Genomic DNA, 16,106 nt, shown 5'->3' with positions numbered 1-16,106 from the left:
CATGTCAGAACCTCAATCTACCATTTTAGGTTGTGACACTTCCTCATTTAAAAGGCCAGAGGATGAATAACATTTCTCTTCCCTTTTGTCGCTTTAAACTTGCTTCAGCCATTTCCTGTAAAATGTTAGTTTACATTTTCTTACTTGGATTTTTTTTCCCCAACAGAAAACAATTTCCTATTCACAATCTTTTAAGGGGAATTGGTAGAATATATATATTGGGAATAAAAAAAATTAAAATGTATATATATAAAAAAATTGAGAATTATAATACTCTGTAGTGCCAATTGTTTATTATATAGATATAACGTGTTTGAAAAGCAGAGAGTTCCTTCATACTTGCACAGCTGCCTTAGTTTATTAAAACATACATTTTACATTAGTAATGGTTGCCAAACATGGGCTTCAGTTTGATCTGGACTGTCTCAACAAGAAATACCATACAAGACAGTCTATGCTCTTCTCTATGTTTAATCAAACACCACATCACTAAAGTAGAGTCAGATAATGAAGTATTTGAACCAAGCCTTTTATTGGTGCTGTGGTTTGGTGGCACAGAACACAGAAAAAAAACAAACAGATAAACACGAGAAACTGATTAGCTTTACTTGCCGTTCCTCACCCATATACCTTACTGCATAAGAGTAAACAAGCACAGAACATAGTCCAGTTTTATTTCTAAGGAATGTTGATACATTACACAAAAGATCGTAAGATTAACTAAAAGGTTATACTCACAAAAATCGGGGCAGGAACAAGATTTGTTGACATATCAATAACTTTGTCCAGTTTCTTTTGACGGCATAAAACACCACGTAAAATGTGCTGCATTTTTGTAGCTGATGTTAATTCTCCGATCCCTATTACTAGGTGCCATTGCTCAGTTAAAGTCATATTAGTACACGCTGGCAAGTACCTGTAGCTACTGTAGTTTCAGTGTCATATGTAACAATCATAATGTATCAAAATAGAAGTCATAATATTGTACACTACAAACCTTAGGGCAGATTATTTGGGCATATTCAAAAGGACATTTTTCTACCCACAGTATTACACTCAAATTTTAGGTTTTACTATGAGACCAATGTTGCCACCATGTGGTACACAAAGGGATACCAAATAAAAACCCTTATAGATTATGTTCAGTGCACTTTATTTACAAAAACATTTCAGCTGCGATTCTCATTTTTACCTGAGAAATACAAGTGTTGTGTGTGTGTGTGTGTGTGTGTGTGTGTGTGTGTATATATGTATATATATATATATATATATATATATATATATATATATATATATATATATATATATATATATATATATATATATATATATATATATATATATATATATATATATATATATATATATATATATACATACATACATACACACACACACATATATACATACATACACATACATACACCACTACTTTATCCCAAAGTGCACTTGGTGAGATTACAATAGAACAGAAAGTGCATCAGTAAAAGTTCAAATGTTCCCCCTTAAATAAGCTACATTAACAAGAAAGATCTGATCTCTTTCATGCACTATTGAACAAATATCAAATATAACAAGGATATAACAAATGGCAACACGAATATTAAAATAAAAGCATTAATCAAACAATTCCCATTATTACTTTATTTCATACAATTCCCATAATTACTTTATTTCATATATTAAATCTACATTTTCTTGGAAACAAATTATCAGAAAAAAAAAGGGCAGACAAACTATCATTAACTATATTTGATTAAAAAAAGTAGCCATTAAGAGTCTGCTTTGCATGTGGATCCACAGAAGTTATATCACAGAGTTTACATTTGTATCTGCAATTACTGTTTGGAGACAAAAGTCGTGGCTTGGCTGTGTGGACGATGTTTCCACTGGGCTGTTTTATCCAACACGAGTTCCCAGTGATTCGGCTGCTTACTCTGATCTCAAGTACGGCATGTTGGGTCACATTGAGGGGGCACCCGCTACCAAAATGTGAATAATCATTAATAATACAGTTGGACGTCCACTTGATAAGCAAATGAAATGCAAGTTTCTTGGATAGTGATTAAGCCTATAGTATATGGTTTTAAGTGATTGGGTTTTAGGATTAGGATTCATTCATTCGTTTTTCACGGCAAGGAAATTGGCCATAAAAGAACAATTGTACGGATTCAGAAAGAACAAAACAATGTGGGAAGGCTAGTGACATGAGGTACAGAAACTGAGGTGTGATGCATTTCCGAGATAATGATAGTCATTATCTCACAAAGACCAATACTCACACTTGAGTTGGAAATAGCACGGCTCACAGTAGGGCTTCCTGTTTCGGATTCGAACCTGGACTCCAGTCTCAGCTCCTCCGAGATGTCGGTGGCAGCCCACACACTGAGAGGAGAAGGGAGAGGTGAGAAAACAACAAAAAGGACTATTTAAGAGAAATCCTGCTGATCTGGAACGTGTAACATTTGCGATAATTTCACCAGGTTGTCCGCCAACCAAGCACAGTACAACTAAGCTTTGTTTCTGCATACAACCACATAGTGTAGATACTATTCTATGAGTGCTATGTGCGTCTGTAACTTATATTGAGCAGAGAGTTTTACAAGTGCATCGACTTTTACATCTACATGCTAATGAACATAGGTCGACTAAATCTGGGGGTGAGATTTTCACAATAAGCATCTAAAAGCTTAAACTTAACCAAACACATGCAGAGCACTAGAGGCCGAGAGGGAAGTAGGACACAGGACTACAACGCCACGCATGACCATCAGGCCAGATGCCTTCACACAGACAAGAAAACAGGCATGTTAGGAAAGATAGAAGCATAGCGAGGTGCGAGGTGTCAAAGCTGATGTGATTCTAACTAGATATGAGATACTCCTGCTGACCTTTCTAAAAGTGCAGTCTAATTACATTTTCCTACAGTAAGCACCAAAACAGGTTGTCATGTCACGTGTCTGACGCAGGTTATAAATCAGTCCCTCCAGGATTTTGCGATGTCGCCAATTCAACCAATCACCGTGACCTTGGTGCGACTCGCAATTTTGACCAATCACCGCAACTTTTCCGCAAATTTGACCAAAACCCAGAGTTTTCCGCGACTTCAACCAATCCCAGAACAAGTTTCCTACTATTCAAAAAAAAAAAAAAGCAGCTTTTTTTGCAACTTTCAAAAAGTTGCAACTTCATTGCAACAAACATACAAAAGACATCGCAACTTTTTACAAAAGCTCCCGCGAAATCAGGCATCAGGGCCGCAACAATCTAAAAAAAAGGCCGCGAAATGCTGGAGGGAGTGATTTTTTATATATATATATATATATATATATATATATATATATATATATATATATATATATATATATATATATATATATATATATATATATATATATATATGGCAGAATGCTTGTGGGTGTAAACCATCTCTAGTGAAGTTTCTATTCAACTGTAGTGCAAATTAAAAAATAAAAATCAATGCAATCAGCAAAATCAAAAAGGTGAATTAATGGGTGTTTCCATTTACTACCGTTATGTGAATATTGGCCTGTGTCAGCCCAATCCGTACCCAAAACCAGATTTGTTCTATGTATGTGCGTAGATGGTTGAGGTTGGGCACTGTAAAGCACTTTGGTCTACACCTGTCATGTTTTAATGTGCTCCATCTGACTTGACCATTTGTTTTATGTTCACGTGTGATTTTTTTTTGATTTTTTTTTTTAATCTGCTGCCATTTTTCATCTCTTCAGTTGAGAGGAAGCTTGAGCGACAAGTCCCATGCTCCTTGTACGCCATGATTTATTTGCCATTTCTATTGTGTCCCATTTTGTTTTTATCGATACATTAACTTTTCCACCTCAGCCAAGTGTAAAAACGTTCCTCCTATATTTGGACTTATGTTTCTGGCGTTTCCACTCAGGTTTGTGAAAATGTGCATAAAACACAGGTGGAAGGAGATGCTGTGGCTTTTAGTCTGACATTGTAATGTTGTGTATTGTGCAAGGATGGAACTACTGTGACCGCACCATGACCCGGTCAGGACCCCTCACCTGGAAACAGGCGAGGTGAAAGCAGAGACCAAGGGCCTCTATGACCATGGCTGCCCCACTACCCAGGACACGCTCACACACACAGCAAGTCCTCCTGCCACAGACCATCCTGGGACAGCACAGTGTGAGGCCAAAAGGAATAAAAAGAAAAATACAGAAAATAATACACTACAACATGCACAAGAGAGACCGCCTCTATATTCAAATGAGTTGCTTACCTGCCATGATGAGAGGAATCGACGAATGCATGTCTCTGGGATAACAATGATCCAGTGCTGTAGCGGGAGGAGGAGTTCCTACTCGGAGTACAGTAACCTGCAGCAGCCGAGTGTGGGCGAGGGTAACTGAATGTGGTTGAGAGTGCGGTCTGACGCAAAGTATCCAGGTCGTCCAGAGAGTCAAACCTGTAGAGCAGATGTCACAGTTCAGAAAACTGTAGTAAGGTAAAAGACAGGGAGGAAAATCAAAGACCAAAAGATGTGAAACAAACCCCTGCCTAAAAAAGGTGCAGTGGAGTCCCGCTCAGTTCAAATACACCCACCTCTTCATAGGTACCCCAACGTAGATTGGCTCCTTGTAAAAGCTGCTGCTGCTGCGCTGACGTATCCAGCTGTTGTCAGTCAGAAGCTGAGTCCTTTTCTTCATCTCCTCCAAAATCTGCTGCCTGTCTTTCTCAGCCTTGCACACAGACTGTCCTTTTCCTTTCCCCTCATCACCTGGACAAATCAAATTACTTTTACTATTTTTGTAAATTACTTTGTTTATTAGGCCTATTTGTCAATCCACAATGTACTGTACATTTAATTGGCAGTTCAAAAGTATCATCCTCTTTATACAGAAGACAGACACACACACACACACACTTCGGTGCATTGCTCAGGGGCACCTCGGCAGAGCCGAGGAGGCGAACTGGCACCTCTTCAGTTGCCAGTCCATACTCGGCCCTACAGGGACTTCAACTGGCCCTCCGGTTCCCACGCCAAGTCCCCACGGACTGAGCTACTGTTGCAAAGTTACACTGGGAACACACCGCCCGCCTTAAGTGTCGCGTAGCGTAAATAGGTGCCTGATCGCGTGCCTGGCCTTTCACACTGGACGCATATTTCTACACGCCGGTCACAAAGCGATCCTTCTCTCTCTCTCTCTCTCCAACAGAAAGAGACAGGATGACTGGGGAAAACTGTTAATTGTAGCCTATATGTGGTTTTGTGTGTGTGTGTGTCCGATCGCTGTGAGAAGTCAAGAGCCAAAATCACTGTAATCACCTGGCTGTTTTATTTTGAAATGAGTTTCTTTTAGTAAAATTTCCAGCTGCACTGTGGTCTTCCTGTATGTGATTACCTGCCTGGCTTGACACATACGCTCGCGTATCTCGTAAAAAATAAGGGGACGCATAAACTATCGCTGCAGCGGGCGGGCACACAGACGCTACACGCCCGGTGTGGCCGGACAGATTGGATAACATGGGCACCAAAATAAAGATAGCTGTGCTACGCTGCTATACTACCCACACACACACACACACACACACCTATACTGCGGTGTGTTCCCGGTGTTAGGAGGGCTAGCAGTACATCAGCAGAACAGAGGGGAATATTATGCCAGAGAAGGTAGACTAACCTCTTGTCTGTTTGTGGGGGCCATCTAATGCTGGGGTAGACAAGGACTTTGCCCTATGGGACGAAAACAACAATGTTTTACAGTACATACAGTCTTCCCTGAAAATTGGGCCTTTATGGTCTGCACCAAAATGGTTGCATGCTTCAAGGTGGGTTTTCCTTTCACAAGAGGTAAAAGGTAGTTGTAATAATACCCAATCATCTTGTGTCATTATTTTAGAACAAAACTGTGCTATGTTTGCAGACATACTACACTAGGACATTTATGCATAAAGCTAAATACTATGTACTCCCAAGTCATACTGAGCTAATCTTGTTCTGACCTGTGTGCAGGAGACAGCTGAGCAAAGCCAAAGGAATCCTCAGCCCTGAGGTACAGTATGAAAAGCATTAAGGCCCAGCGAAAGCAGAAGGAAGCAGAGCAAATTCAATTGTAAAAAACAAAAAAAGATCATGACAAGTCAGGTAAAAAAATGCTAAATAAAATGTCTTAAACCTTTCATTCAATAGTAAGCACTGTGATTGCTCACACATAACACTGTTACACTCAGCAAGGATGGAAAAGAGCTGACATTGTTGGTGACATTGAAACAAGGGGGAGAAAAAGTTAATTTACCAGACTTGTCCCGAAATCTTGTCATGCTGCTCTCCTGATGCATTACTTTGAGGGTTTGAACCTGCTACTTTCAGCTTATCTCTGTCAGGGCTCTGCTCTTCTCTGGTTTTGTTTTTCAGTCCAGTCACATGGAGGTGGGTGCTGGCAGGGCTCTCGACACCATTGGTCATCTCGAATGTGTTCTGCTTTAAATGCATGAAAAAAAAAGAGACAAGAAAAGAAATAACATTCTATAGAAACAATGTTTAGCACTGAAATGTAATGTGGGCCAGGGACCCACCTATGAATCCTAAAACTATCAAAAAGGAAAGCAGAAGCCAGAAAACATGCATCCAATTAGCAATAAAGATGTAAAGCCAAATGTTTTTTAAAGCCACAGGCAAGTGAACTAAATGATCTCAATTTTGGCTGCAGTGATTTATGTGATTTTTTTACACTTGGGTGAATTATTGTTAATTTAACTGATGTCTCATTACTTTTGCCCCTGGCTTCCTGCATAACTCCCCCTTTGCATCTTGTTGTGCTCTCTGCCACTCTGATTCAAGCCTCTCCTGATCCCGCTGGTATTGCTTCTGAAAGAAAAAAAAAAAAAAAACAAGCATTTGAACATTGTCGCATTGAATGTCGCTTCACACTTTAGATAAAGATTAATGAGATTAACGAGGAGTGTGCCGCGTAGCTCTGTGTTGGGGAAAAAAAAAAAGTCTTCACCTGTAGGAGGCGCTCCTGCTCTTCCTGCCACTTCTCCTGACGCCTTCGATCCTCCTCGCGGTCCCACGACCAGCTGGATGAGGAGGGGCTGAGGGATGGCACCTGGAGCTGGTGATGCACAAACAGACTGTGGGCTCAAACATGATCACAGTGCAGCACACAAACTCTTTACACACACACACACACACACACACACACACACACCCCCCCTTATGTTTGAACATGCATACAAACATCCTTTGATCAAGCGGTGTGGTAACTTACATCAGATATTGCAGATTCTGAACCTCCTGTGTGAGAAAATAACAGGTCAGCAGAGAGAACCCAATACAGTAGTCCTAAAGATAATCACATCGTGTTCCAATGTCATAGGTCACACATACAAAGGCTGGGGACACATTAGAAGACTTTTGAAATATATATCTTGTGTATTTTGTCTTTGCATGATTTTGCAAAACACTTTATTTTGTTTATCCTGCCAACCCCTGACAAATGTTTAGCAGCCTCTTGCTACGTAGTACTAAAACTTGCTGTATCCAGAAACGGTATCAACATGAACTGTACAGTTTCATTGCCTCCACAGCTGGAGGTTAGCGGGACACTAAGTATAATTCAATTCAATTTTATCAATCATAAGAGTTATCTCAAGACACTTCACAGAAATAGGTCTAGACCACACTATAATTTACAAAGACTTATTTTCCAAAATGTCAAACAATGGCTATAAAAAAAGGAAGAACGTTGTGAATACAATATAAGTGAATTATACAGCCTCGCTAGATGCCTTAGTGGCTACAAAACAACGTTCGTTACAAACGAGTTGGAGAAAATAAAAGCAATTGTTACTCTGCTCTTTGTTGAGCTTTACCTGCAGGGCTGGCTCAAATATTTGGTCATAACTATCAAATGTCACATGGTTCACACGTGGTGTAAGGGGTCTACAGATCTTAACTACTCTCATCTACCCACAGACTAGACCTGACCAAGGATCAGCACACTAATCTGCTAGCGTCTCCCCAGCCTAAAGATACTGCAGACACATACTGAGAAAAAAAACAAAAAAAAACAGTTGAGCGAAGAGTTAAGCATGCCATAGCGAATTAAACAAGGGTATTCACACGCTGCAGACAACACAAATCTGCTTTGTTCATTTGTTGATGACGCTCCACACAACCACTAGCTTGTTGCTCAGTGCACGGTCAAGAAAAACACCACACAGTGCAAACATTTACCACACAAGTAAACCCAGGAGCTGAATCCTGCAGAGCCTGATGAGAGAAGCCATTGTAGTGGGACACACATCAGATTCATTACCAACCACAAAGGACAGCATTACAAATCAGTCATGGCGCAAAAGATTTACAAAGTTGCCAATTAAAAATGACAACCCATTAACACAAAGAACATCAGTAAAAAGCATCTGATGCACAGCACATATGGTATATTGTAGATGTGATCAGTGCCGTCAGCTCTGTGGTTGCTAGGTAAAGCTGCGCCAAGACAAGCATCATTGTTTTTGCCCCAGTTTGCAAAAAACTAATACTGTAGCTTTTTTGATAAAGACATATACAGAACATTCAGTTTTTCACAGAAATAATACATGTTTAATAGTTTGTAGTCAGGCTGCTTTGATTAAAATAATGTTAAAGTACAACAGTCTGAAGTTATGGTGGTACTAAAGTAAAAGTTCTCATAATCACTGCATTTTCTCATTCTTTTGAAAACCTTAAAATCTCTTTTAATGTATACCCAACAATTAACCAAGCCAAGCACCAGCCACCAAAGCTGCCACGCAATGAGTCAAACTGGAATTTTACCTTTCTGTTTGAAAAATTCTGCCCTCCTTTCCTGATTTTTCATACTAATACTACTATGATCTACACAAGAGGAAGGACGGTTAAGGTGAGAAATTACAAAAGTACATACTCTGAGGATTTATTCTTAAAAAAGGAGAGGTTTGTCATGCATTTTGGCCATTACAGACTTCTATTATTGTTATTACCTTTATTTCTGGCTGTCCTGTGGTTGTCAGGAAGCTCTTCATGCATGATTTTACCTTGTAAAACCTGGGAAAGAACACCTGATGAGCGCCATGTATTAAGCCACACTATCAGAAGCTTTGTGCATCCATTTTAGATTTGAACGGATAACTGACTAAAGAATTGCTCACATTGTCTGTCTGCCCATTGAGGTTCCTGACTGTGGTTTCTGTAGGTGCACCACTGTTGGCATGGTGATCAGGGCAACCTATCAGGCCAGGCGCTGCGGCAGTCAGATTGAGGGTCACCCTGCTCTGGCCTGACTGGTTAGGATGACTTCCCTCACTGGTGCTCCAATCTAATTAAAATAACCAGCCATTGAAACTACTTTAAGGCCACACTGCGTTTGTGACCAATGGTTACAAATTATCACAAATAATTAAGGTGGTGAAATACAAGACAAGTCTTCTTTTCGGCTCATTATCTACCCTTGTTGCCATAGCGCCGAATGTCCATGGTCAGGCTGCCGGTTTGAAGGGAAGATGCCATTTTGTCCTTCCACTGGTTGTAGTTCATGTGTGCCACAGCAACTCCATTAACAGTCACAATCTCATCGTCCACACAGAGCTGGCAAAGCTCCGCTGGACTGCCTGAGGAGGGAGGGGCAGACGTCAGGGAAATGAAAAAATGATGACAGCAAAACATTTAAAAAAAATAACTTCCAGCTTTAGAAATTTGTATAGCACAAACTGAGCTGTAGTATTGAGGACAAGGTTGCTTTCCCAAGTTGAAAAGTAGGCCAGTAAGCCACAACTACAGCGAGTAAGAGACACCTCCTCGCTCACTTCTAATGAAATATTCATGGGTCGTTCATTTTGTAGTTTTATGCATGTAAAATAAATGCACACAAAATAAACCATAACATACGATTTCACTGTTCATGTATGCAGTTATTCTAATCTGTTTGGGTAGTCAAAATCCATTTCTCTTTTTTACTCCTTTTCAGCCACATGAGAAACTGCTTTGTCTTAGCTGCCAACAAATGGTCTCAGGAACATCATTTTTGCATTCAATAGTGACAATTTGTCTATGAACTGTCTGCGCAAATACTTGTCAGTGTCTTGAATTACTGCTCTTTTTGTAAGAGCAGGGTGTTAGAACAAATTCCCTCTTGGAAAAGCAAAAGACATTGATTGAGAGCACAATGTAGCACTGCCATGCCTGTCACTAAAAATATCCTTCCACAATACAATGTTCAAAGCAAAGCTCCAACACTGAGACTAACCATGAATGTAACCATACATTTCAGTGAAAAAAATATAGCAAAAGCCTTACCAGGTTGAATGAATTTGACTCTCGCCCCCGTGGAGTCCCAATGAGTCTCAAAACCAAAGTCTGTTCTACTGTTGGGTTTAAGAGCAAGGCTCACTCTCATGTCACTGTGATCCACCTGAAACACACACACACACACAGTGACACCCTCTGATCCAATGTCCTGTGCTTCCTGGTGGAAACTAGATTCTTCCTGGGCCTGCTACACAAATATAGTAAGGGATACACACCGAGGGACAGGGACGTGTACAGACATTTTGGACAGCAAGGGCTCAAGAGAAGTTGATGAATAATTATTTACCACTATTTGAAATTTAAACAAAACAAATATATTAACAACTTTGACTACCTTACCAATTTATCTTATTTCCCTTACGCAATTGTTTAATAGATTTAGTAAATACTCAACAAAATAATCAGTTCACACAGATACTTTTTAGTATTCATCAGGTTAATAACAAACAGCAAAGGAAACTCTGCCACAATGTGCATGTTTTCTATGCTACTAGTTTCAAGTAGGGCTGGGCGATATGGAGAAAATCAAATATCACAATATTATTTTACCAAATACCTCGATATAGATACAGCAGCCATATTGTAGTGTTGACTGTTGGTGCTTTCACAAAATATTTATACAATGATATTTTTGATAAACAATCATCAGTAATGTGGATATAATGGGTATAAGTGGGTAAAGGCCACAGTTGATAAAGTAACTTAGTTACTTTACAGATTACTTGATTTTAAAAGTAACTTTGTTTACAGATTACTTATAATTATTATTAAAATTATATTTTAAAAGTAACGAAGTTAGATTACTTTATTAGTTACATTGAACAACTGCCGACAACAGCCCCACAGCCTCAACATAGAAATGACAACCGGTTTACTGTGAGGCAGCTTGGCATTGCCAGTAGTAGGGATCTTGTTTATTATGGCACGAAAGAGAACGAGTCAACCGTGTTACGGGAAGCATTTCCGCTACAACATACTGCCCGATCAACTTCTTCAACTCTTCCCCCACTTACTGGTTTTGCACCGAGGTCCAGCTTTTGTTGTTTGGGTGGCGGGGACCTCCTGCTCTCTGCTTCGCACCACCTGGTGGGACTTGCGCTGCAAGTTTGACTGCAGTGCTGCGACTCCAAATGTTTCTTCAAATTTGACGTAGTGTTTTTGTAGCTAGATAGCACTTTGTCGCCACTAGCACAGAGTGTACAACGAACCTTAATATTGCCGTCTTTAGCTGACAAACTCAAAATAGTGACTGCATTTTCCAGCTAGAAAACGCGCCTCTCTCTCTCCTCCCTCCATTGTGGTTTACTTTTGTGTTGCTGCGTGGTACAAGTGAACTGCCCTCATGCTGAAAACGTGACTTGTCGCATAGGTTACTTCACTCCCCGAGACGCAAGAAGCTACGAAAAAGAAGCTAAGAAAGCAAAAATATATATTTTTACTAAGGAAAATGACAAAAATAGTAACGCACAGTGACTTGGATAAGTAACTTTAATCTGAATAATGGTATGGAAATAGTAACGCGTTAGATTACTCGTTACTGAAAAAAGTGGTCAGATTAGAGACTGGCATCACTGGTAAAGGCAAATAATAGAACAGTTACAGCAGTCTGGTAAGTTCAGAAAATGACATCACTTTACTGTAATGCAGCCTTTAAAACCAGGAAAAGACAACACATATGCCATATTACGATATCCAAAATCTGATGATATCTAGTCTCATATCACGATATCGATATAATATCGATATATTGCCCAGCTCTAGTTTCAAGTATATATTTAGAATAGGTGACTGACTGCACTAAGGAGAGGTACATAGTTTTGTTTATTTTGCAAATGGCAATAAATCATTTTAAATCTTTTGTTATTGGAATAAATAAAACACCCAAAAAAAAATCTCTTTGAAAACTCTCAAAACTCTTCACAACTAAACTCAAAAAGGCTGCAATTGTGTTAATTTAAAAAAAAGGAAAAAACCTGCACCAATAATGAAAAACACCAGTATTATTAGATGAGGAGCCTACGATCCAAATGATGAAGTTACTGTTTAATGCAGGACACTTTATCATGTTGTGGTCAATTTAGAGATTTTGGTCCATTTTGCTTCCATGTCTTCTTTTACTCTTATGGAAATAAAATGTACAAAATGCACATTTAGATGGTATTTGTTTTAGGCTGCATCTGTAGATTTCTTCTAAATGAATACACATATTTAAACCTAACATTTAAGGGGGTAAAACTCTTAACTCATTAACTGGGGAAGTTCTGTGCTGATAGGTTTTAGTTATTGTATATATCCTGTTCACCTGCAGTGCCTTGTCAAATGTATGCAAATTAGCACATTTTAATTAGTTAACGCCTAGTTTGCGTATCAATGTGGCGACTGCAATGACGTTATTTGACAGACTTTACTGTAGCTGTTCACCTGGAGTGTCTCCATTAAGTACAGTAGCCTGTAGGGCCATGATGCCTCAGCTAAACCTTAGCTAACTTATTACATAAGCTAGTAGCTCATGCATGTTAGCAAGACAGAAGAACATGCATCCAGAAAAAAGGGCACTCTCTCAAGGAAGAAAAAGGGCAGGTGCTGAAGCCCCTTTTGATGTCTGTGTACACAATCTGCAATCATCACGGCAGCCCTGCAACAATTGCCATCTTTGTGAAGTCTGTAATGTTCTCAGAGTATTTATTAGAAGGATAGTCTATAGCCACAACGTTCCACTCCTCCCATTGCTCCGGTGTCGCCGGAAATTGCGCCGGATGTCAACTATTTTCGGCCGGAGGTCCGTTACCTTCCGCTTTCTTTGTGTTGCAATTTTAAACTCTGGTTGATTTATGAGGACTATGGTTAACGGCTCCTCAGATCTCTGCATGGTAAATCCAGACAGCGAGCTAGACTATCTGTCCAATCTGAGATTTCTGTTGCACGACTAAAAACAACTTTTGAACGTACACATGTTCCACCAAAACAAGTTCCTTCCTGAGGCTATTTTGCAGCGGCACCGTGGCTCTGTTAGCACCTCCCAAGACGATTGTGATCGGTTTAAAGAAATGCCAATAAACCAGAGCACGTTTTTTTCTCCCATCCCGCAATGTTGTGTGGACTAGCCAGACCCTCCTCCGCAGCGCTGTGGAGGAAGGACTGTCAATGTGAAACTATTCGAAGGATAACCCCTTGAGATGAATCATCTCATTTTAGAGGCATTCCCCAAGACAATTATACAGAAAATACAAAAACACAAACTACATTCACACAACACTCCCAAGCCCAACTACTCCAACACCGACTGGTTTGGTTTTGTTGTCAGAGATGCAGATTCAATACATAAATGTTTGTGCCCTTAGCTAATGGTGGTCCAGCTAAGGAGTTTCTTCAACCCTCACATGCTCAAATACGTAGAGCAGAATATTAAAAGACACATAATACATAGTGTCAAAAAGTGAAGATTATTAGCTTCAAAAAGATAAGCCGGTGGTGACAGAGTATATGTACTCTGTCACCACAGTGATGCAGTATATTTTAGGGCTAGTACTGTTCAACGGCCCTGCACACCCACACAGGTGTTTTCACTTACTGTTGATTAGAGGCTGATTCACCATTCATTGTGTGGGTGAAGGAAGACAATGTGTTAACTTCAGCGTTATTCACCACATTATCTTAAGTTTGACTTGCCATTTCAAAATATTACTATTTCCGTCTGTGCTACTTATGTCATAATTAGTAAGCCATTTCAGTAAGAGCAAACAATTACAACATGTAAATTCCAGATATTGTTTCTCCTCTGAATGCCTCTGTTCATGACAGCTCAGGCAGTGAAAACCATGAGTCCTGTTCATTTATTTGCCTAAACTTCTTTACAATTGGTAATTTATTAAGTCACAAAATATATCAGTATAAAGTATATATCAAGTTTAAAAAAAAAAAAAAAAAACGCTTAAAATACTTGGAAAAGTGATTATTTTTCCATCCATTTGCCAGTGTTCCTCTAATCCAATTTTGGCTTATTTAGTTTTTCTATTGTTCAACGGGCACTGGACTGAAATTAAATTGATAATCCCCGATTATAAAAAGAGTAGAGTTTGATCAAACGTAATTGTATCCTAAATTCAAACATTACAACTTTCACCAAGTTGCATCAATATACACATAGTACAAATACTGTGTGCTGAAAAATAATCCAACATACCTTTGGGAGGTCAATGCTTGCATCAGATGGGAGAGTCAAGCTTTTGTTGTGGTGGGTCTGCAGGTTTGAATAAGGCTGCGGTAGCAGCTGGGTTTGGGTGTAGGGCTGACGGTGGTAGCCATCGGTCTGGAAGGCGGTCGGCCTGGAGACGGTGGCACCTTGCACCTTCTCCCCCTGTTCTGTACCATTCTGTTTCGCCTGGTTTGCTTTCTTCTGCTGACCCTTCAGATCGGTGGCAGTCTGTCTTTTGAGCGAAGATTTGGTAGTTGGAGAGAGAGATTCCTCTTGCTCATTTTTCAGTAGCAGACCCTGGTTGTCTACCTGAAGGTTGACAAAAACAAGATGTGCTCAAAGAGGACAGTACAGATACATTTCATTGCAGCATTGATGTTTGACTGTGCTGAATGTCTATAACCAACAGACAAATCTAGTATTGAGTCAACACTGCTCACAATGACACACACACCCTCTATTTGGCTGTCCCTATGCACTCATCTAAACAATAACCTTCCACTAAGATTAGACTAATTATAACCAGACTGCAAAATATCAGCAGGTGGCAGGCCCTGCTACTTTAAAAGCTCCGACACCAATTGCAATTTTCACAGAGAGACACAGACCAGCTGTTTATCTCCGCACCACCACTATATGCATCATTGTAATCACCAGCATTTTGAGAGCACCTTGATTTCAAAATTAGACACATTTCAGGATGTAAAGCCTGAATGAATTGTGGGGATGGGCTGTTGAAAGGCGACATTGTCGATAAGGTCTAAATGTCTTAAAATCTATTAAAACAAATAGAAAAAAAGTGTTCCAGGTTTATTTGAGGGAAATCGAGGGGGAGGATGGTAGTCAAAAGTGTGCAACGGAACGGGTAGCTCTCCACCTAGGAAAACAATGTTCCGGCCAGCGCAGAGCGGTTTTTGAAAACAGTGCTATAGCTTTGATAACCAATGAACTCACGTGGCACAGTCTCGGCAGCGAGGACACCCTGGACTGCTTGGTCCCAAAGGGCCTAGCTGTGATTGCAGAAGAGAGACGAGCCGAGCCCTCGGACCTCCGGTAACCCCGAGGAAGGCTGGCTGAGCCGGACCACGACGCAGTTCTGAACAAGTACTTGTTGACTTCTGCAGCCTGCTGGACACTGCCTTGCTCCACAGCTGGTTCCCAAGATGTATTCTGGCTCTCTTCCTGGGACCTGTAGTTCTGGTGGGGCAAGTCCTCCAGAGCATCAACTCCTGCCTGATTAACAGCACCAGGGCAGAAAGTGGGAACTTTTGGCTCAAGGCATAACGGAAGTTCCTTGTGACTCAACATGGATTCAGTAGGATCCCTGGGCTGGAAAGGAGCTGGGCTGCCCTGCGCTTTGACTTGGGTCTGGGAGCTGAAAGGGCAGTCCCGAGAAGGGGTGGTAACTCCTGTTCCATCTGAAGCCAAGGAGGCAAAGTGGGTCTTCTCTCCCAGGACGATCCCATCAGAGGCAGGCATGACACCAACTGATGATCCCTGAGGATAAATAAGTAAACACTGGCTGGAGATCTGCCATGCAACTTTTTCACCACAATTACAATGTCAACACAACCAGGTACATCTGTA

The 16,106-nt window shown here is 40.3% G+C and overlaps 1 protein-coding gene across 6 annotated transcripts in view; it reads right to left on the bottom strand.

The window, feature by feature from the left end:
• Nucleotides 1-1,527: 1,527 nt before the first annotated feature.
• Nucleotides 1,528-16,106, bottom strand: part of LOC144515785 (LIM domain only protein 7-like) — a 29,966-nt gene continuing 15,387 nt past the window's right edge. For 2 of the 6 annotated variants that reach the window (XM_078246909.1, XM_078246900.1), the window contains exons 14-30: nucleotides 15,474-16,016; nucleotides 14,508-14,828; nucleotides 10,313-10,427; nucleotides 9,466-9,627; nucleotides 9,169-9,335; nucleotides 9,001-9,064; nucleotides 8,816-8,875; nucleotides 7,263-7,288; nucleotides 6,999-7,106; nucleotides 6,764-6,859; nucleotides 6,288-6,472; nucleotides 5,673-5,725; nucleotides 4,594-4,768; nucleotides 4,271-4,456; nucleotides 4,053-4,161; nucleotides 2,283-2,385; nucleotides 1,528-1,982 (exon numbers count right to left, since the gene is read on the bottom strand). In XM_078246909.1, coding sequence (XP_078103035.1) covers nucleotides 1,963-1,982; nucleotides 2,283-2,385; nucleotides 4,053-4,161; nucleotides 4,271-4,456; nucleotides 4,594-4,768; nucleotides 5,673-5,725; nucleotides 6,288-6,472; nucleotides 6,764-6,859; nucleotides 6,999-7,106; nucleotides 7,263-7,288; nucleotides 8,816-8,875; nucleotides 9,001-9,064; nucleotides 9,169-9,335; nucleotides 9,466-9,627; nucleotides 10,313-10,427; nucleotides 14,508-14,828; nucleotides 15,474-16,016 — 2,493 coding nt within the window. In that variant the 3' untranslated portion in view covers nucleotides 1,528-1,962. The remainder of the gene's footprint in view (nucleotides 1,983-2,282; nucleotides 2,386-4,052; nucleotides 4,162-4,270; nucleotides 4,457-4,593; nucleotides 4,769-5,672; nucleotides 5,726-6,287; nucleotides 6,473-6,763; nucleotides 6,860-6,998; nucleotides 7,107-7,262; nucleotides 7,289-8,815; nucleotides 8,876-9,000; nucleotides 9,065-9,168; nucleotides 9,336-9,465; nucleotides 9,628-10,312; nucleotides 10,428-14,507; nucleotides 14,829-15,473; nucleotides 16,017-16,106) is intronic. The other 4 variants (XM_078246919.1, XM_078246937.1, XM_078246928.1 and 1 more) reach the window with 4 other exon arrangements.

This window comes from Sander vitreus, chromosome 1, assembly GCF_031162955.1.
Source record: "Sander vitreus isolate 19-12246 chromosome 1, sanVit1, whole genome shotgun sequence".
Lineage (NCBI taxonomy): Eukaryota > Metazoa > Chordata > Actinopteri > Perciformes > Percidae > Sander > Sander vitreus.
This window is presented reverse-complemented; position numbering and strand designations above follow the sequence as displayed.